We start from the raw sequence: 22,997 nt of genomic DNA, 5'->3' as shown, positions 1-22,997 counted from the left end.
CACGCGTGGCCATCTTTCTCTTGTCACACAATCTTTTTTTTCCTTCGTCTGTGGTTCAGTCCTGTAGGAGTTCTGGAGTTGAACCAAAGTTAGAGCTTGATAATTATAAGGTTGTGAGTTGAAGTTTAACACTGAACAACAAGAGTTGATCGAGGAGCTGCGACTTCGCCTAGAGATGCTCAGAACTGCGAACATTTGATATCCCGGCTGGTTTTTTGTAGAGCTCTTCAGTTGGAACTTGAGTCGTCATCCGTCTACCGTCTCATCCGCCATCATTCATCCACACCTCCATCCCAGTCGCCGTCTCACCTTCATCCAAGAAACATCTCCATCTCCACTCAACCAACATCACAGTCGTCACCCGGGACATCTTGTTGGACATTCATTGCAAAAGAGGGTGGTAGGACTTTTGAGTGCACTCATTTTATTTTATTTTTTTTGCTTATTTTTGTCTCTATTTATTTGAACTTTTCTGAGATCTCAGGTTTTCTTTTGTTTTTTTGGTGGTCCACCAATTACCTGGTTTTGGCCAGTGGTGGGTCAACAGGGTTTAAAGGAAAAAAGAAACATTTAATGTGTGGAAAGATGTTTGTAAATCCACTTGGTGTAATTGTGATATAATTAAGACTATTTTTGGACACACCAATTTCATTGCTTACTTACTTGACTACTTGACAGGTAGTCTGGTTACTTATAATACATTTCAACATACTTGCATTGTGAGATACTGTGACCTTAGGGTGTTTCATTGGTTATAATACACTTCCCTTATACATAGCCAGTCTGTTGTCATGTGCGTTATTTGGGGTGGATGTCTCATGTCTACTTTAGCAGTCAGACAAGTAAGTTACAGCCAATCTCCTCATCGAATCTAGATTAGAGCCCAAACCCCTGGTTCCTACTTAGATATTCTGCACTATCTTTAAAGTGACAGGTGCAGTGGGGGGTTACACATGCATGACACCTGCATCTAATGTTTGACTTGGTGTGGCAAGGTATGTACGAGGATATACTTCTGTCAGGCCAGGGGCTCAACCTTACATGATTGGTCAGTAGATGTAAAGCAGGTGTGGTGAAGGCGAGTTCATGTGAATTCTAACCTGATACTACATGAACACCAAACTGAACACATGACACCCAACATGACATGCATCTAACGCCTGTGTCTCTATTGAAAGTCTGTAAATATTTTCTCTCAGAGGGTTGGTCAGATGTGAGATGTTCGTCACAGTTGAAGTATTGCTCCTTCAATTTCAGCACTTTTGACCTCTAATAACTCCTGACTACTGTAAAGTGTGCACCTGCATCTCTCCACTCACTGATGTCTACTACTACTGAGCAAAAGGGAGAGCCGAACGGGGAGGAGGGATGAGGGACTGATGGAATGAACCACTGTGCCTGCCCAGGATCAGGCAATCTATATAATCTTATTCTATGTATTCTATAACAAAATTTAAGTTTGATATATTTTTCTTCATGTTTTGTGTGCTTGTTTGTTTTAAAGGTCCTATATTGTACAAACATTTTTCATTGCCCTTCCATAATGCTTATAAATAAACTCTTTTGATTTGGAGCCCTTAGTGCATTTGAACGCCCCAAAGTGAATAACCACTCCCACTCACCGAGTCTGATTTTCTTGCTTTTCTTGTCAGAGCCAAAAGTCCAACCATATGACGAGAGGCGGCCAATCAGAGCAGTGGTTCATTAACATAAAGTCAACATCCACAGAAAATCTCTAATCTTTACAATGGAGACACTGAGAAGCTGGAGCACATACTACAAAAGTTGGATTTAGGTGTTTTTTGTGCTATACACTTCCTTTTTAGCAATCTCACCAGTAGAGGCGCTCAAGGTACCCTATCCACCCCTTCCCCCTCTCTCACCCATGTCTCTCCCTCGCCACACCCCCCCTCCCTCCTTCCACATATCCTACCAACACCCTCTCCCCTCCTCCTCCCATTTCTCAACTTCTGCCTCACAAGCCCCACTACCCCGCTATGACTTATTCCCAGTATCCACAGTATAAAAGCCTGCCAAACTAACATGCCTCGTTCAACAGCAATTGCTTTGCACCCCTCCTCCACCCCTTCTCTCTCCATTCTCAGGGTCGGTGCAGATCTCCCAGGGGACGGTTGTCTCACCACGTACTGCCACGGCAACTGACCTCATCCAGACTTCAAACCAAATATCCACAGACTGCCCCGGTCTCCTGACCCTCCTCATCTAATTCTTCCCCTTTTCTAAACTTCCATTAAAATCCCTGCTACTCATACACTGTTGTCCTGTCACTCATTCAAGTGTTGTCTAGCCTTATGAATTACTTTTAAGTTTTTTGGGGGGGCAGACACGTGCCTACCCAAGCTCAATGGGCATGACACACCTGACTCAGGCTCAGGCAGGTAGTTTGGAGCTAGAGCAACTTATTCGGCAGCACAGTGTCAAAGTGGCTGCCGATGTGGGTTGCTCTGTTGAGAAGTGTGGCTTAGCCGTAGGGCATGATCGCATCGCAAGTCAGCTTCTACAGTGAACTGTGCCATTGTTCTTTTTGTTAGATCTGATTGATGAGGTGAATACTCTGGTGGAGCGTGCCATAGTTTTGAGAGACATGCACACACTGCTGTTTCCTCCTGTCAGTCTGGCCAAAAGAAAGATAATTTCCAATGTCCCCCGGTTTTCGAGGAACAAAGTGCGACACGAAACGAGCTGTCTCATCACAATCAGATAACCCTAACCCAGAATGAAACATGTTGTCTTGTTTAGGAAGCAAGTGCACATGATTTTGAAGGATAATAGCATGGACATTAATTGATCTTTCAAGCTTAAGACTGAGGGGTCTGATTACACATAAATTCATGTAACCACTGACAACATGAAATGTTTTGGCTGCGGGAGGGAGGGGCATTTGGTGCACTCTTGTCCCGAGCTGAGGGAAAGACAGGAAGAGAGCGATGCAGCTGAAACCCCGCCAACTGCACAGGCGTCGGCTCTGAGGGTGGATATAGGGATATTAATGAATCTGAGGCTGGGGAATGGGGGGGGGGGTTGTCACACCAACTCTGGGGGTTAGGGAGGAGGAAAGAAGTGAGGAGGCAGCACTGCTATGGCAGTGCTAGAATCAGTGCTGCAGGAGGTGGATGATCCCATGGAGCAGGAAACTGAGCTTTTTAAAGTCCCAGCGATCAAAAAGAAAATCCGTAGACCTGAAGTCTTCAAAAGTAAAAGAAAAACAAAGCAGCGGTAGTCTCACATGTCACAAAATTCAGCTCAGCTGGCACCCCCCACTCGTGTCGAGAGAAGCGAGGATATATTCTGAGCGTAGTAGGAGAATCATCCCCAGCAGAGCGTAGTGATGGGGAGCCTTCTGATTCTTCAATACAGGACAGCACCAAGATTGCAAGTAGGGAACAGAGTACAGCACACGGTGTAGAGACACAGGTGGGAGGCGGACCTGTTGGACATCAAAAATTGGAGGCCTGTGTCCCTGTTGTGCTCTGAGTACAAAATCCTCTGTAAAGCGTTGGCAAACAGGCTGACAGAGGGGATGGGAAGGTCATACACACAGATCAGTCCTATTGTGTTCCCGGCAGGTCCATTATAAATAATATATCCTCGAGTAGGGATGTTTTGGACGTTTCTCTTTGGGCTTTGCACTGGTCTCATTTCTGTAGACCAGGAAAAAGTATTTGACAAGCTTGAACAGCAGCATTTATGGAATGCACAGCTTTTGGTTTTAGCCCTAGTTCTATTGTTCTGATTAAGGCACTGTGCAGATATTGAAGTTGTGCTGAAGGTTAGTGTCTATGTGCTCCTTTCAAACTGTGCAGGGGGATAAGGCAGGGACACTCACTGTCTGGAATGCTTTATAGTCTGGCCATTGAACCCCTTTTGAGCTGTGTAAGGGCAAACCTGCAAGGCATAACACTCCCTCAGGGCGCTTCTTCCTCCCAAAAGTCTTTCGGCTTATGCTGATAATGTTCCCTTTATGGTAAACAGCCAGGCAGATGTGGATAAACTTTGTGAAATTGTGAGTTAATTGGGCTAAGAGCTCATGTGCTCTTCAAATAGGGAACTGGGATGGGGGAGTGCCTTCAACTCTAGGAGGCCTGAGCTGGCCCTGAGGAGGTTTCAAGTAATTATGTGTTTTTTTGTGGGATGAAGTCTTCATGCTATTAAAAATTGGGAGGGGGTGTTAAAGCTGGCCTAGAGGTGTTTAAAAAGATGGCAGTGGGTGGTACCTTCCATGTCCTATAGGGGTGCACACTCATTGCTAATAATTTGATAGCTTCAGCACCGTGACAGCGGCAAGTAGTGTTAGACACACCATCAGGACTTCTAGCTAAGGTCCAAGCAATTAGTCGATTTCTTCTGTGGTAGGTACCACTGGGTGCCACAAAGTGTTCTTTTTCTGCCTGAGGAGAAAAGTGGGCAATCTAGAACATCTAGCCACTAGGGCAGCCGCCTTCCATCTCCACTTTGTGCAGAAGTTTCTCTATGGCACAGAGGGAAACTGGAAGGGTGTGACTTCCCTCATATTAGACCAGAATTTCTTTCTGATAGTTTCAGAGTGTCTGTTAATGATCTGCCACCATTCTGCAGGGGTCTTAGGAGAGTATGGAGTGTCATGAAGACTCAAGAGACTGGCACCGTTGGCCTCACTGTGCTGGCTCCTAGAGGAATTCCTTATCCAATGTACGGACGACTGGACCTCGCACCAAGGCTTTCAGGCTTGTTAGAGACTTTCAAAAGAGCAAGCATCATCACACTGAGGAGGCTGCTCCAGCTGGCAGGACCTGCTTTACAGAATGTAATAGTGTAGTGGAGGCACTGGGGGTGACGTCACTTAGATTCATCATGCAGCTGCTGGAGAAGTACAGTGGGGCCTTGACGGAGGAGGACTGGCTTTTGCTGTGTGGCCAGCAGCACCTGGACTCGAGGGATGCTTTCCCTAGACTGGGGATCCCCAGACATCCCTACTACAGACTGCAGAACACTCCTACATATACTCAGCTAAGTGGGAAATATTTCACAGAGCCTTTGTTCAAGACCTGAACAAGGACAGGTTGAAGAAAGAAATGATGGCCCATAGTCTGTGCACTACTGTCCACGCACGTCACTCTACAGACCACCACTAAGTGGACAGGGGACTTGCAATGGAGAATTTTACATGGTGTAATAGCTGTGAACACATTTATCTCTGTCCTGAACCCTAATGTTAGTAGTCAATATGCTTTTTGCCCACTCAGACAAACAGTGTTGCATTGTTTCATCCCGCAAATACCCTGTTTGTTTGGGTATTTGTTTAGTTCTCTAAGGGAGGTTTTCTCTGTGTGAGATCTTAAAAAGATCTTGTTTAAAAAATTGTCTATTAATCTTCTATTGGGTCTAGGAAAGCTAGAGTAGGGGACAAATGCAGAGTTTGGCTGTAGTTGGGGTTTTTAAGAGCTTTGTTTTGTCAGGGAGGGGAGTTGCATTTTGCAGGTGTGTTAGGCTGAGTAGGCAGGAGCTGGGGGGTGGTTGACATTTTTTGTATGTGTGATTTGGTTGTGGCCATAACTCTGTACACTTCCCTTACTTGGTCAATAAAGGGATGTTAACACTCAACTCTTCTCTGGGTAAAAAGGCTGAGAAGCACCACTAGAAGTCATCCTCATTTCATTAAATATGAATGCAATGTGAGGCATATTGTGGTAGTGTTAGCCTTTCTCTATTTGGTTTTAGTTCAGAGAACTAGAGTATGTAGGCAATAGCATGTGTGCATACATACTGTCTGCAGGATTATGATTCTGCATCCTTGCTGCTCTGCCTTGTGCTGACACAAGCAAGTTGGTAAAAAAAAAAAAAAACTTCACTAAGCCACACAAATTCATTGCTGTTAATCAGTAATGAAATCCCTGTGGGGAAATGCGTTAGTTTCAATTGAGTGTAAGCGCTGGCATCATTTCTGTGTGAAGGAGATGCATTGATCTCCAAAGGCACTATGGATCAGGACTAAAAATAGCTCCCTCACTTTCTCTCCCTCTCGCTCTAGTTCCTCACTGTCTATATCTCTTTAACTCACTCTATCTTTTCTCTGTGTCTCCGTCTCTCTGTCCTCTATCTCTGCTTTTTCTGTCTCTCTCCTGATACCGTTCATTTTCTTTCTTTCCCTCGCTCCTCCCCAACAGGACAATGGCTGTAAAGAAAAGACAATAAGATGACAATGACAAATGGACTTACTTTGTCTGGCCTGATTATGCCTGGGCTCAGGTGATGAGATGTGTGGGCTTTTGACCAAGGCAGAGCTTATGGCTACAATAAGCAACTTTGGATGAATACTCCTGGGCCGGCCTTTAAGTCAAATCTGAACAACAGGCTATCGCCATTTTGGTTTAAAGTAGGGGTTCTTAAAGGACTATGCTGGTATCTTTTACAGTGGTAGCACATTTGCTTCTGTCTACATCTAGTCTGCATTTCTCCAAATGCATGGCATACGTAATTCAATTTTTTTTAACATTTACTTGTTTTTCATTGTTTTTAAAATACAAACTTTATGTATGTCAGATCCAGCTTGACATAACTGCTGTCCCGCCTAACAAAGACGCCCTATATAAAAACACATGGATGTGACAATAAAGTTTGTTAGGCGACATTTTTTGAGGGATTATTTCCTGGAGAAGAATTTCATTTCTTCCTGTGGGTGTCAGGTGATTGACAGGAAGCACTACGCATACTGATAAAAAAAACACACTCAACTGACACAGTGAAATAACAATAAAACAGAAACTTTGACAAAACCAAATAAAAATGTCATGTTTACCATGGCGGATTATCTAGCTCGGGCCATTTCCAAAACTGTGGAGGTTGTTTTTCATAGTGAACAAGAATGAATGTCAGCAAATGTCTTTTTCTGCAGGTAGAAAAAGGAGCCCTGATATCTCCAACTATGCTGACTGTGTGCAGACAGGAGAGGGTCAGTCTAGAATTATGCTTTCAACTTTTGAAAGCATGATGAGAAATGCAGTCTCTCACCCGGGAACCCAGGCCCGTTAAAAATATTCACAATTACAAGAAATAACAGCAGCAGCCCCCTGACTCGTTTTGGATCCCAACCCATAATTCAAGACACTGTAATTGCAAATACACAAATTCTGAATGTTGGAGGGTATTGTTAAAGGAGTACTTACTGGAAAATTGTTCAACATGACCCAGATGTTTTAACACATTTGCACATACTTTATCCACATTGAAGAAAAGGAGACTTTTGTACAATATCTCACTAAATATATTTACATGACATACAATTCGCCATCAGTGCAATACATAGGAATGTTGCATATTTACCAAATGTTAGACTCTTTCCTTTATGAAGAAAAATAAATCAAATGACAGAAGCTGATAGAACTAATGTGTAAAGTAACATGTGCAACTTTCATATTTGTTAACAGCTTCACGAGAAATCAAAAAATAAAATCTTAGTACCACCCTATCAACAATCAAATATTTAGCATTGAAAAAAGTAATAGATCACATGTACATATATATCTTCATACATGTAATGGATTGCTTTTGTACAAATATTTTATATAACTTTGGCAGTTTCTCAGGAACAAAGTTATCGTAAAATATGAAACAACAATATCAAACTGTCAGCAATGTTATGTAAGCTTGCCTTCCAAAGCTCATGTTCACAGTGGTCATTCAGAAAGGCTGGAAGCCGATGGCCAAAAGAGAACGGAAAAAAAGCAAAAGGGAAAAAAAGAAAACATTTCCATCCTTTCTGCTAAGACTGTTAGCACTGGAGGCTGTCGTCATTGTTGTCATGGTTATAAAATTACAAACACCTATGAAGGTTTACATAGCAGTCATCGCCGTTTAAAAAAAATGTTCTATTTTCAGGTCGACTTAAAATACAAATAGTTTGGAGGCAAGGGGATAGGACCCTGCCCTGTGGTCACTGTGGAATCATGGGAGAGACATGGTTGAGAAAAGGGACATGCACAACAGTGCTGTGTGGAAGAACGTGAAGCAAAACGAGGGTGCAAAATGAAAGACTTTTCAACGATCAAAACGCCACACGGTCAGAGAATGACTTACACCGGACAAAATAATCGAGCAAATTTCAAACATACTAAGTTCACCATAATTCATATACGTTTGTTTTGTTCTTTTTTTTCTCTGGTTTGGCACTTTATTGGAACAAATCTCTGTTCAAAAAGACTAAATGTTGTACAAAAGGTATTTCATGTCTCGTTAACATAACTCGTAGAATATAGTACTTAATAGTAAGCATACGGTAAGTAAACACTTGTACATACTGTAGTTTAAAATGAACATTCCAACAGATGTTTTACGCACATGCACAAAAACAAACAAACACAACTCTCTCTCTCTCTCGCTGTCTCGCACCCAGTTGGGCCTCCTCTTGTTCTCTTTGGACAATCTCATTCTCCTACTGTTTACAACCTGTCTGGACAGCCCAACCCCTGCTACTGCTCTCGCTCTCTTTCTCTCTCTCTCTCTCTGTCTCTCTCTCTCTCTAGTTAAGACAACACAACTGTTTCAATACTGCATTTTTCCCCCCATTACGACACCTCCTCCGTCGAGCGTGTGTCTGTTTTGAGACGCACAAACTCTTTGGCCACCTCGTCGTTGGTCCTTTGAGAAAGTATCCTCATGATGGTGAGGCCCGTTTCGTCCATGGCGATGCTCTTAACCAGGGGGTAGCTGGCGGAGCAGCTGCCCTTCTCTGCCAGCTCTCGGAGCTGGATGACCGTCATGCCGATGATGCGGTCCTCGCGGGCAAAGCAGTAGTCCTTCACCGAGACGTGCAGCTCGTAGGCCTCCGGACCGTGTTCATTACTCAGAACGCTGGGGAGAAACGATGTGGGGAGATCAGAAAGGCGAGACTCCAGAGTTCATACATGTATACATACACACTCATGCACTCACATACTGTAACAGACCTGGGTCAAAGAGTATTTGACACTCTGTGTTCTCCAAAAACAAGTATATGTATCTAACCCTAACCCTAACAGCAAAATATATCAAAAACAGGAGGAGGTATTGACTTTGATATACTTTATTTCTTGTGATTGTCTGAACTTACTGCCACTCATTGTGTTGCCCTATATTACAAGCGCACTCATCTGGTACCTGTGTGGACTAGAAGAGGATAAAATAATAATAATTTGCGAATTCCACTTGACCCACGTCTGACACAGCTAAAAATGTGATCGATATTACAGAGATAAAAAGCCCAACAGTCTCATTTGGGAGAGATCTATGTCAGTGCAAACCAATCACTTTTTTGGACCATGACATTTGGCTTTGTTCGTGGCTGAATATAATTTGTCGGTAAAGGAGGCTGGCCGGGTGACATTTCAGCAGAGAGAGGGAGCCTTATTGTACGTGTGACTGGGATGAGACAATTCAATCATGTTTAGCAAGTGAAATGAACGTCTCCATTCAAATGAGCCATTATCCCCAGCCAGCCTTTCTTTAGGCTGTTTTCTAATTATCCCCGGCAACTTAATAGCTTCTTAAAATTCAAATGACAATGCCGGCGGTGAATCCATATGCAGACAGCGTTGAGCCTGCATTGATCTCAGTGGCGTTACTACAACTCATAGTCTAAGATCACTCTACCTCTGTTACAGCGGCTGGCACAGCTCAGAGAATTACAGTGTCGGAGAGCGTACAAGTCTATAGATTACTAAAGCAGTCACCTGTCCCCTGACTGCTTTTCAACAAAGCAATACTGCTGAACGAGCACTGCTTCTTGGCACAACAGCCTTGACGCAAACAAATGAGGTCCAAAGACTAGATGATAGGCTGTGTTGGAAAGCTTGTACTGATTACTATTTCACTTCTGTTCACTGCAGCGGCTTAGAAGATTTGGAAGGTTTTTGTTAGTGAGACACCATAAAAATGACCGAGTCGTGCAATACGCCACACTTAATTATAGTTAATTATAGTATAGTATTAATTTCATGTTGCATACTATTTTGTAGGTAATATGCAGGTAGGCAGAATGCTGCATACTATTTAGTGGTATTGCAGTATGTACTTTCAGACACACACAGCTCCCCTCCTTCTTCCCTCCCCCTCTCTAACTAACAGGAATGAGGCAGGTTTACTCACTATTGGAATGTTTCGTTGTACTTTGGTGACCAATTGTTATTCTTGGTCTTGGTGCTGAATTTGCGCTTCTTGTCAGTCAGGTGCGGTCCCACGGCGTTGACCTCTACGAAAGGCCGGAACATGGCGTTGGTCTGCCAACTGAGGTTGTTCACTGCCACCACTGGGAAATGCAGAGGAAGGAATCAGCAACATAGATACAGTGCAGGAGAACTTAAAGGTAAAAAAAAACAACCTAAAACACTGATAGAAAAACAGCTATTGGAGATGTTGCTTGAATTCCTGGGTCCATTCTGTTGTTTGGTGGTGTATTTTTCTTATTCCTGCAGATAACTGACCAAATATAGATGATCTGATGTAATTTCAACATATTTCCAGGGCAGGTACAATGGAGTTTCATAGCAGAAATTTTCTCAGCTATCAACAATATCAAGTTAAAATCAGGTTTTTGTGTCAGACCATCTGGATCAAAGAGCAAGGGATTCTTTTTAGACTCATGATTTAGCACCAATGTTCAGCAATCATACAGGGAGAAATCAATCGTATCAGCAGCAGAGATACCAGTTTCTCCACCTACAGTAGCCTCAATAGACCAGAATGCAATGCAGTCAAAAGACATGTTGTGGTTTGAGTAAGGGGCAAGGCCCAATAATAGACACGCCCCAATATTCACAAACTATTGGCTACAGTAGCTAACTATATTTATATGCCAATATGTCCACCTTGGATTGAATGCAACAAGTTCAGGTCCCTTCTCTGGGGGTTGTCAAAAGTCTAGCATCAATGCAGGACATCACTAACTCAAGGAGAGGTAGATGAAGCAGGGTAAGGGAAAGTGGATATACCAAAAAAGTAAATTCCAACACTTCATCACAAAACAATTCCTGGAATGCACTGAACATCACAGGTTGATGAGATCTAACAGCATCTGAGGTTGGATTTTTCCTTTATGAGGAACATCCCTATTTAATTCCTATAGGACTCTAACACTGTGTTCAGACTGCTGGCATTCACATTGTCATGTTACTGCCGGCTGATTGGAGCTGATTGCCAGCTGTTGTGCATATGGTGCTACAGCGATAGGCGGAACACACATCAATGCTAGTATGTAATTGGCTGCAGACGGGTGATGTTGTTTTCAGCTGTGTCCAACTTTTCGTTGCTGACAAATGATGAAGCGCAGCAAACATCAACATGTCCCTGATTATAGATATGGACTTCTGAAAACAGGTTTTGCCTGTTTAATCAGGGAAATTACATAAGAATCAACATCTCTAACTTTTTCCTTACAAAAACGTACAAATTTATTAACATAGAACAATACATAAAAAATTCACAATATAAACACTAACAAATGCATAAGGGGGTTGGAAACTGAACAAGTAATAGCATTCATTTGGACTTTAATAGTTCTCTGCAAAGAGTTCAGTGAAACTTGGGTAGCACACTTCCTGTAATTAGTTCCAGTATTTGGAGAGTTTGATGAAATACAGCCAGCTCAGTCTTGACTATTCACAATTGGATGGGATGAGCAAAGTGCTTAACTCGTAAATTAAGTTATAGTGTTATCACAAAGTGCTGGGCTAGACCACAGCTGCTTAGAATAGTATAAAAGCCTATAGCAGTGGTGTTCTTCAAATACATTCAGGTCAGCTGTAACAGAAAATGCAATGTATTCTGTTACGGTATTCCTTATCAAGCACTCTAAAATAAACCACTAGTTCTTGTTCTTGTGTTCCCTGTCATTGTTGTGCTCTTGGTTTTCTGTGTAATTGTTTTAATGATGCCAACGGAGATCTTTAAAATGCTAATTCCCTTATTATTCTCTGTAAAAAAAAACTCCAAGGATATCCAAGAATCCCGCTGATAATGACAATAACATCGCTATTGCACAAACAAGACTGCTACCCACGTGCTGTCACTGGTGAGTCTTTGAACATTTGCAGGTGTGAATACAGTTGAAAGGAAATGATGAATAATGAGTCGGAGAATAGGAACGCTCACCCTTCACGCTGACTTTGTGCTCTCCAGTGCCGGGGTGAGAGATGAGATCCACTTGCATCGACGCCTCCCCCACCGATCCGCTGGATGACTGACCTGGACACACACCAAAACAGCAACAGGAGAATTGGAGAGAGAGGCATAATAAAAGAGAGAGAGTGAGAGGATGGAGGGAGGGCAGAGCGGGACACAGAGGAAGAAAAACAGAGAGCAAGAGAGAGACAGAGGAAGAGAGAGAGAGAGAGAGACTCTGAGGATGCAGGTCTTTGTAGATGAGATACCCAGAGATTGATCCAAAAAGGGATGGATAAACACTTCTCAGTGTGTCATAGCTGAAAAATAAACCCCGGCAGAACAGTGGGGGGGCGCGCTTGATTTCACCCCCATGTCAGCCCAGCAACCAGCGCAGCCAGGGGTTCCTCTAGCTTGAGGCTGAACAAGACCAGAAAGCAACAAAACATAAAACAATCTCCCTGGTTTCAAGGAGAAGGCAGGGGGTGTGAACGGAGGCACTAAATAAGTAATGTTCTACACGGTGAAATCATCCGCTTCGAACCGTTCGACTCTGGAGCAAAGAAAATACAAACAAAGCATTAGATTTGACTGCGTACCAACAACTCATGTGACAGAGAAAGCAAAACAGTCTATCAGACACGGGTGACTGAGGCAGAGCATAGACAGAGCAGGAGTATAGGGAGAGTTAAGAGAGACAACATGACAGTGTGAAGGAGGAGATACACAGGGCAACTCTTTTGGGCAATGCTACGGGCATCGGGCAACAGAGCCTAAGGACTTATGTCAGCATTGTTGCTTCTATCACATAGGGACATCCTCTTGCCAGGAAACAATCTGAATCGATTTTTGACCCTGCGTCTCACTTTGCCTGACGCTGGGAGCGCTGCCCGTCTAAATTGCCTCCCAAAATTGCCTAGCGTTTCACCACCCTAGGACAAACAGATGTTGAACACAGGAAGGCAAGTGCGGCCGTGGCTGATGAAGGGGCATGTTGATCCAATAACTAATCAATACGTGCCAAACAAGCAGTGCCCATTATAGCTGGTAATGAAGAAACAAGCATCCTGATTTATGATAATGATGCCTTGGGAGGGTGGGGGAGGGCAGGGAAACATTGCTACTGCACAATTAAGCCCTGGACTTGTGGGAAATTAACAGACCAATGCCACGGCACCCTGCTATTGACTGATAAAAAAAAGAGAAAATGCTGCGTGTATGTCGACGAGAGTCAGGAATATTTCCTACTGCTCGCAAAAGACACTGTTAATGAGTGCTTTGGTCAAATGAAAAACGTCCAAATAGATACCAGATGCTGGAATGGGCTGTTTGAGGGACATGAGAGAGCCGAGTGTGAAGGAGAGGAATGGTACAGAAATAAGATAAAGGAGAGCACAGGTAGATAAAACACACGGTGATAGTGAGGAGGAGTGAGGGAGAAAAATGCTAAGAAACGGAAGTGGCAGATAAGGGAGCCGAGTTGTAGGCGTGGTCGGAGAGTTGTACAGTTCAGTTTGTTATGAGAGCTTTTACCCTGTTGCTTTGTGTAAAACAACCGAGATTTTACCCTTAGCACACACCCAGTAACAAACTAAATTTTTTAAAATAGTTTGAATAAGCTGCTGTCAAATATTGGAATTGGAATTACATAGGATTATGGCGTTAATGTTTTTTTTTTTTACTTTTCCCATCGAAGCATAAAGTAGGTATGCGATCTCATTCCACTCCCTAACAACCGGAAAGACACATGCATGCTTCTAAGCACACACTTTGCTAGAATAAACTAGTGCAAGCCGCGGTCTAAATGTGTCACTGTCAGAGCACTGGGGTTGGTGATTAATGAATCAGTGTCCACTGTGCCACATCAAGCATCAGCCCATCCCCACACTATTTATTGACCTAATGCACGTCAACCACCTCACTACCTCCACTTAAGGACATCACATTAGACCATCTCAGATAAAGAGCGACGACAGAGCTACACGGTGTGAACACGGGGGGGGGGGGGGGGGGGGGGGGGTGAGAGAGAGGGGGGAAGGTAGAGAGAGAGAGAAGGAGAAAGAGATAGAGGAAGAGGAAGAGAGAGAGACACAGAGCGCGATCTCAAAATAGCACGCTGAAACACGGGCGCATCTATGCCCATCTGCTAGTCAGTGAGAGTGGCGATGCTGGTTGGCCTGCTGGCTGCCTGGCTGACTGGCTGGCTCCCATCGGCAGCCTGTTTCCTGCCGCCTGCCTATGCAGCGTTCTGCAAGGCTGCACACGCTCAGGCAACCGGGAGCTCAAAGCTTCAACGCCCCACTGGGCTGAATCCCCCCTCGAATCGCTCCAGACACCTGAAGGTATTTCTGCCTTGTTACAGAGACGGGGGAAAAACCAACAGTTCCGTATAGAGACAGATGGATGAAACAACAACATATAGAAGTGGGTCATTGATGACAGAGAGAAAGAGGCATGCCCGCACTAGCCTACAATATGTGGCGTATGGAGGGAAAGAGAGCATAAGAGGGAAAGTGCTCTTAACAAATTCATGGATATATACATACAGTTTATACATTTGTCAAGGCAATGCTTTTATGTTTCTAATGAGAGAGAGAGAGTCAGAAAGAGAAAGAGAGCGGAGGCATTCAAGCCCTTTTGGGTACGGGGTGAAGAGGCCACTGAGAATCCTCGCTTATTTGTTTATTTTTCTATATATTTACAGCGAAAGAGACAAATGACTGATGCAGTGAAGGGACAAACGCAATTACTGCAATGTCCACTGCACATAGTCAAGCCTAGAGAAAATAAAGTGACACAGAGAGATTCCACCCACCCAGATCCTCAGAACAAACACAAAGGGAGCTGGACAGGGGCTAGGGCTGCTGGGAAAACTGTAGTTTGGTGAGGTTAAAAGAAACCCGGGCTGGGGTCAAATTCACTTTCTTTTCAGTCAATTCTAAATGGAAATAGAAACCACAAGTGATTTGGTGTTGATAAGGCTTTTCTTCTCAGTTACTTCTTAAATAGTTCATGATGAAAGTACACTACTGTACACTGAAAGGTTCAGACCCTGTAATGTATTGAAACAACAGCAAAATACATTGGGGCGAACAAAGCATTTCACTACCAGGCTTCATCATGTTCACTCATCCTAAAAGGGTCTGAGGCCTTTCAGTGTGCGGTAGAATATGTTCGCTGTTGTGGACTATTATTCCTGCTCTAACCAGCACCTGAGATGAGTGCTGCTGTGCAACAACAACCTATGGCATTTCTTTACACAACAGCCTTCTCAAGCCCAAGGTTTTCCAATATTTGAATGTGGAAATAATTTCAAAACGAAATGAACCCAGCCTTGGCTAAAACTGAGGATACCTCCTTACCTTGAGAGGTTTGGGTGCATATATATTTCTTGATCAAGGCATCTGTAGGTTGAGTGTAAAGGCTGAGAGCATATTTCAGGGACTTCAGATCAGGGCTCTTCTCGAGGAAAGTTTTCTTCAGCCCGTTTCCTCCGGCATGGAAGTATTGCTACAGAGACAAAAGACCAAGCAAACATTGACGCCTTTCTCTGGCCACCCCAGAATCACAGTTTGCTAAGTAGAAATTTGTGTCACTTTGGAATATGATGGCGAGCTCTTGTGAGTGTACAAACAATAGCAGGTTATAGTTGCCCCAGAGACAGCATGGGATTAGGGTATGGACAATATGTGTTTTAAGAGGAGGGGCAGACAGACCGGGAGAGAGCGGACGAGAGACAGCAGTAATAGCCACCTTGGTAGCTGATTACCATGCATTTGAAGCTGAGACCCATGCTTGGAGGGGCAATGCACATTTGTGCTGATAAGACTGATAGATTAGGACAGACAAGGCTTTGCTCTCTTGTCAAGTGCTGTCACCACTCCCGCATGTGGAAGGTGGTGTAGGAAAATGGCCATGGACAGAGATCTCATTAAGGAAGGGGGTGTTGAAAGGCAGTGACCGTGAATCTAAGTGCTTGCACACACATTTCTAAACCTTACCCTGTTTCCTTTGCTCTTATTTCTTTATCTAGGATTGCTCTATCATACATGATCATTCTAGGGACACAGGAGTATTTGTTACATCTATTGTCAGGGTGCTGTGGCTCTGACCCTTACGTTCCTTACTCTTGGTTGCTTGTAATATTGGTGAATTTAAACTTATTCTACTGCTTTCTCATTGTAAATTGCTTTGCATAAGAGCATTAGCTAAATGTCTAAAATTTAAATGTAAATGTTCTTCCTTCCTGGAGGTAATCCATGCTTGGTTCACTACTCTGTGTGGAGACAGTAGCTGAAAGGTTAGTGAGTCAGGCTTGTGACCGGAATGTCAGCAGGTTGAATCCTCTAACCTGCTGGGAAAATATGGGCGAAGAAAGTCAATGAGTAATGCTCTCCCCTACCTCGACAACAACGTCAGCAAAGCGTTTAACTCTAAATTGGTCCAACTGTGCCACTACGAGGCCACCATAAAAAGACTGTGGTTGTACTGGGCTCACATGTGTGAATATGTGTAAATGTATGAATGTGTAGCAGGGTGGTGATTGACAGGCACATATGTGCTCGGCAAAACCCTTCCCTGGATAAATATAAGGTGAAAAAAATGTCACTGAAATGACAAAGCTGGATTTGGTGGAAGAGATGGAGCAGCTGCCTTTCCTTTACACAATCACTCACAGGTCAGAGATAATCTAAAGAAAGGAACAAATGCCGCATTATTGGAAATCATTTGAATAGACTGAATGCTATCTTTGTCAGATATGGGCTCTTTTACAGGCGAGTGCATTTACCCATAATCTTATCCATTAGAGTTCACAGGTTCATAGTTCATTTTCAGTTTCCTTTTGGGTGAAAGGTACTTTCAGTGGGATAATCACTCAATGCACTCACTGCAAACATTCAGAGGTTTATATATGCATTCAGTTCAGTACATATTCAGCACGTATTCAAGCTAAAATCATACATTGCAGTGTATTTCTCATAGAGACTATGATCTTAAGCTCTATTGCTTGTGCTAAACTGTAGATATGCATTGACCTATTTGTGTACTTCTCAGATATAACAGTCAACACATTAAAATAAACTATGCGTTTGGTTGGTTAATATGCGCCCTTGGGGTAACATTTGGAAGTGCTAGTTTAAAATTGCTTTAATTTTCCAATCAATTATATTTGATTCTGTCTCAGTCTCTCTCTCCCATTCTCTCTCTCTCTTTTCATATTGGAGGCATAAAATCTTTAAGTAACCCTGTGCCTGGCCTTTCTCGCTCTGATTGGCCAAGCTCTCCTAAAGGCATTACTGAACTGTGTTAATTGGCTGCTCTCATTGGAATACTGATGAAGAGAATTTCAGCAGCATGATTGATCTAAACCTGCAGGTGGTCTCCTTGGAGACACCAGAATCAATTAGTTTTCTCGGCACTTTCACGATGCAGTGTTCACCCGGTGGCACCTCTCCATAACTCTCCTCTTGTCCCTGTAGAACTGTGGCTTGGTCTTGAAACTGCCTCGTACCCCTTCACCATAAACAGTTGTATGGCAGTAAAAATGTGGTGTGAATTCATAAGGCAGCGGCCCACCTGGTGGGCAGCTTTGGGCAACTTTCCATATTCCTTCATAGTATTTATATCAACTCAGACGGGTCTAGACTAGCATGATATGTATTTTAAAATTCTGACGGTGTTACTTGAGAGCACGTTGAGAGGGTTTTGTTTTGTTTGTGTGCATCGTTCTCTTACAACCATTTCCCATTGAGAAACATCTTGAGCAACTAGTATCATCAAAGAGCATACATTTAGATTAACAAGTCTAACCAGCTCCTATTACAAGACCAAGTCTCTTTTGGGGTCTGTGCTAAACAGGGGTAAGTGTGAGGTGAATATTGTTGTTTTCCATGGTTAGTCTGATGAGCTCAAACGAAAAACAAACTGAATACTAGATTCAAGTTCCCAGTAGTTTGTATATTTTTCCTTTTGTGATTTAAGTGTACCTTTATCCAGCATGTGGACATGCACATTACTGCTCTCCTAGTCCACTGAGCTCCCAGTCTTTCTGCTTTACTAGCCAATATACAGTAGAGAGTGATAGGAAAAATGGAAGACAGGGGACAAGAAGACTTCAACCCATGACATCCCAAGCACATGACATGTGCCCCAGCCTGCCAAGCCGCCACCCATGAGTTCCCAGTGTCTTTGATCTACAACGTGCTCCTTTAAGTCCCAATTGCAAATCCGGCTTTGCTCCTGCTCTGTGATATAAATGTAGCTCCGCTCTCCTTCTTAAGCTCAACAGCTCAGCCATCCAGGAGCCTTATGGCCAACAGTGTGACCCAGCAGGAAGCTCACCTTGATGGTGGGAAGCACAAGGTCCATGGCTGCACACTGTCGTGGAGTCAGGCTTCTGGCTTCCTCTCGAATTACATGCTCCTGGAGAAAGAACAGATCAAATCAAATCACGATTATAGGACACAGTATTTTACACATTTCAGAATTAAACATTTTACATTTTAAGATATTCATCCAGCATAATGATAATGAGCTTCGATGATCAGCCTTGGCACTCCGTAACGTAGCATTTATTGATTACAGTACAGCCTTGGTTGCAACCATATGGACTTGCAGAGATTGACTTGTCTGCTGTGCTTGAGCCTTGTTGTTGCAAGACTAGCTCTCTCCTATTTATTTTAATCATTAAAGACATTATTTTGTCATTATTTGTCTTTCTGAAGTTTTCCTGATTTGTGAATGCATTACAGCAATTATCTTCTGATACTCCCATATTTCCATGGTCTATCCCTTGGTTTTGAATTTAATTTGGACAGAACTGTCCACCCTTCTCAATAGGTTTTAATTGCACAAATTGGTTCAAATGGAAAGAGATGAGAAGAGATCTTTATTTTCCCATGTCAGTGTACTGGGTGGGTCAGTGTGGTTAATTCTTTAAATAAAATTTGATTATCTTTCTCTCAGGCTTAGGTGGAATTATGGGAAGCAGATAATAACCATAAGATCCTCCTCTGTCATATCTTCAACAGCAGAGAGGAGTAGTACAAAGTGGAACAGTTGGAATTTGTGGGGGTCAAAGGGCATGATTGTCAAAGTAGGGCTGCTTACAGCGTTACAGCTCCACATTTAGTAGGCCTTTTGTTGTTCCATGAAGCCATCCCCTTACACGGGTCAAAGGTCATGGCACATTATAATAATGTGACAGGTATTCTCATAGCATGTTATGTCTACTTCTGGGAGGTACAGCATCCATTCCCTGTCAAGTAGAGGGTGTAATGTGTGTCATTTTGAAACATGATGAATTTAATTTCAGATATAATGGAAGGATATAATGGAATATCTCAGTAATGGAAAACAATGTCAAAAATGGGATGCGGTATTAGTGTTGTTCTAGACAAGAATAACACACTATCACGTCGAAAACACCGGTATTGTCTGCTCATGGCCAGTAAAGCTGGTATCTACATCACCATTAACTTCCTTCTGTTACATAAATGACTAGGATGACTAATAAATGCAGTTTCTAAACGAATGTGTTGTGACAAACATACACAGAAACAGACACACACGCAAACAGCATATTCATCTAATGGACTACATGTAAAGAACAAATCAATAAGGTGATTAGAAGAATAATCGATTATAATCAGAATTAACAAGAGGATGATGAATCACTCCTGTGCTTGTGGGAAGGAGGCAGCAACACACCCATCCCAGTGCTAATGCAGAGTACCCAGATGTTGCCTCAAAGGACATCCCAGAGTCCCACCCCCCTCACCCCTCCCCCACCTGTACTTTGCCAAAGCTCAGCTTGCAAGACCACGTTTCCAATTGACATAATCCATTACCCATATTTGGAGATAAAGTAAATCTTGGCGCAGTGTATCGTAAGCATATTGCATGTTTTGCTGCTCAGAAGACAGGGAATCGGCTATGCTGTGAGAAATCCTGCTGGAATCACAGGAAAATACTACATGGGGTTTATATGGGAGTACATGTGGCTTAGGTCACTCGCCCCTCCACTTGTAAATTCCCATCCAAACAATCTTTAGATTGCCGGTGAGTTAAATATCTGTTTTGTATTTCTGGGAGCCTGTCATGGCTGGTAGCAATGTCGACTTTTAGCTACATATCTCACTGGCTACCAACAGACTGTAAAATGCTAAGAATTAATCCCTTTTTCAATACTGACAGGCTTAAAGAGAAACTGATAACAGTGCTAGTGAGTTACCTGTATAGCTGCAAGAACCCGCTTGTGTACATCTACACCATGTTTCCTGTATATACAATATAATACATAATCCATGTTCAGCAGAACTGGAGATCTCAGCGCAGCCGACTGCAGGCATACTGCATGTTCTAATGCTGAGATGACAGCAAGTCGGCTAAGCTGTGAGAAATCCCTCTGGAATCACGGGGAGAGACCCATATGAGGGATATGAGGTTTCTGTGCCGTGATGAGACTGGAAAGGATGCGGGCAACACACACCATGACCTCATCTAGAAATTACCTTCAGTTTGGACAGCTGTCCCAGGTCCTTGGCAGCATTGAAGATCATCTGAGCTCCTTGCTGTTGGAGAGACAGCGGGAAGAGAAAGACAGCTTTAGACACTGAATAAATTCAGTGTCTACACAAATTGAGGTTTACTAATAAAAATGATAATAAAATCATAGATAGTAAAAACAAGTATAATACATAATAAGACTCCATAAATAAATATTCAAATAGAATAGTAGAAATAAATTAAAATAAATGTTTGAAAACTATTTGAACTTCAACACCCAGAAATCATGTAACATGATGTCAGTAAACAGCATGATCATGTTTACCAATTCAGCCGCTCTGTGATCGCTTTATACCAAAGCATACCAAAGGGACGACAGAGGCAACGTTTTGTATTTCGCTTTTAAGTTTCGAATCGTCACTTCCTGTGGGCAGAGAAGATTTCCCGCCAGTGTGCAAACCCAACACCAGAATTTAATTTGGGCAAATAGGGCAAATCTACAGGGTCTCAATTAGAGGAGATGGGACGCCCTTCTATGTTGCAGCCCCATTTTGTGATGTAGGCTGATAAGACGGCTGTATTTTCATTATAAAATCTTGCCTAGTGCAGCTTATGAAGTGATTTAAAAGATGATGCTGAATTAGCTAACCTAAATTCCTCAGGCAGGGCATTCCACAGTCTAAATGAGATATGTCTAAGCTGAAAAATGTGACTTCTACTCTTCCAAAAGGATTAATATTATGAAAATATTACTCATTGTGTGCAAAGATTGGGGGAGGTCATGTTCAATCTACTGTACGTAATTTGTGTGTATGAGTGAGGGAGCAGGAGAGAGAGAGAGAGAGAGAGAGAGAGAGAGAGAGAGACAGTGAACAGATGGAGGAAGAGAGGGAAAAACAGACGGACAAAAAGAGGGAGGTGGATGGCAGACAGAGATAAGAGGAAGAAAGTAGGGGAAAGACAGACAGATAAGTGATCAAACTCACACTCTGGTCACTGAGTGGAGGCAGAACAATTGTTCTCTCGATGGTGTTCAGCACGATTTTCCACAGCTCTTTGAGGACTCGTTTCAGCACAGTCTTCTCGCAAATCTTGGCAAATAACATCAAACTGCAAAGCAGCAAAAGGAGGCCAACTGTCAGGTCATGACTTCAAGCACGTGTCGCACACAGAGTCAAGGCAACAGGGGCTGGAGGCTCCGAGCCAATGACATCTTCATAAACAACACACGCCCCAGGTTGAAAAAGCACAAAACAAACAAAACACACCCGTGATACACTGAATAAATGCAGCAGCTTTACACATTAATCGTGCCCTATTGTAAAAGCATGGTCTGGGAGATAGGAGGAAGGATTTAGCATTTCCATATCATTAAGAGGATTCTCTGTAATACCCCATTGGCCTAAATGTTGCTTTGACAAGTGGCTGAGAGCGATTCATAGAGCTTAGTTGAACCATACCAACTCTATGGCTCTTTCAAGAATACCACAGAAGTAAATACAATCCCTATCAATCCAGCTTGAATCATGGATTGATAAAGATATTCATAGAGGATGCTGCTTTTGTAAAGTACACAGGAATAAGTCTTTCCTCATTTAACCGCTGGCTCTGTCTCAGACCCAAGGAAACTTCCTATTTAGGTAGCATTTCTAGGTAGACAGTCAACATTTTCAAGTTGGAGTACTGTCTCATTCAGGTAGGACACATCCTAGGACACCTTTTAAGGTGCTTGGCTTTGATTTTGAAGGAAGCATACAGTGGTTCCTCAGGCGGGGTAGGAAATCCCACAACACCTTGCAACATCAGTGAAGAAGACCGAAACTTCCCCAACATCTGCTAAAATAGAATGGAGGAGGATGCTGCTTTGAGAAAAAGTTTTCCAAAACGAACCTATGACCATAAAAAATAAAATGCATCTACTGTTACATTTTATTTTTCATAGACAACAAGTACACAAAGGTAGCCAGCATATTTTTATCATTTCTTTCAATCTGTTTTAAAAAAGCACTTCATCATGACACTGGTTTGGCAGATTGTAACGTTAATTGCAGTCACATGACGTTGCCTAGGAAGGCTCAAATGATTTATTTCTCTGCTACCTACAGTCAAACGAGGTACCTTATTAGGAAGGTTCCTAGTTAGGCATCAAGGAAGAAAGAAGCTACCTTCCGAATGAGAAGGTAGTATTTTTCTGGAACAAATGTAAAGTTGTAGTGATTATTATACGACTAGACTTATACATTTGATTTGACTGGCACATCTGGGGGGCCTCAAATGAACTGAACTGAGATTAAAAAGGGAAATGAAATAGAACTGCAATACTCCTCATGAATGGAGGAACAGACAGAGGCCTCAGACAG

At 42.8% G+C, this 22,997-nt stretch overlaps 1 protein-coding gene across 1 annotated transcript in view; it reads right to left on the bottom strand.

The window, feature by feature from the left end:
* Window positions 1-8,561: 8,561 nt before the first annotated feature.
* Window positions 8,562-22,997, bottom strand: part of unc13c (unc-13 homolog C (C. elegans)) — a 103,619-nt gene continuing 89,183 nt past the window's right edge. Inside the window, exons 27-33 of the mRNA XM_078284168.1 lie at window positions 21,624-21,747; window positions 20,643-20,702; window positions 18,472-18,552; window positions 15,492-15,639; window positions 12,121-12,213; window positions 10,120-10,279; window positions 8,562-8,847 (exon numbers count right to left, since the gene is read on the bottom strand). Coding sequence (XP_078140294.1) covers window positions 8,562-8,847; window positions 10,120-10,279; window positions 12,121-12,213; window positions 15,492-15,639; window positions 18,472-18,552; window positions 20,643-20,702; window positions 21,624-21,747 — 952 coding nt within the window. The remainder of the gene's footprint in view (window positions 8,848-10,119; window positions 10,280-12,120; window positions 12,214-15,491; window positions 15,640-18,471; window positions 18,553-20,642; window positions 20,703-21,623; window positions 21,748-22,997) is intronic.

The sequence above is a fragment of the Centroberyx gerrardi genome, chromosome 1, assembly GCF_048128805.1.
Source record: "Centroberyx gerrardi isolate f3 chromosome 1, fCenGer3.hap1.cur.20231027, whole genome shotgun sequence".
Lineage (NCBI taxonomy): Eukaryota > Metazoa > Chordata > Actinopteri > Beryciformes > Berycidae > Centroberyx > Centroberyx gerrardi.
This window is presented reverse-complemented; position numbering and strand designations above follow the sequence as displayed.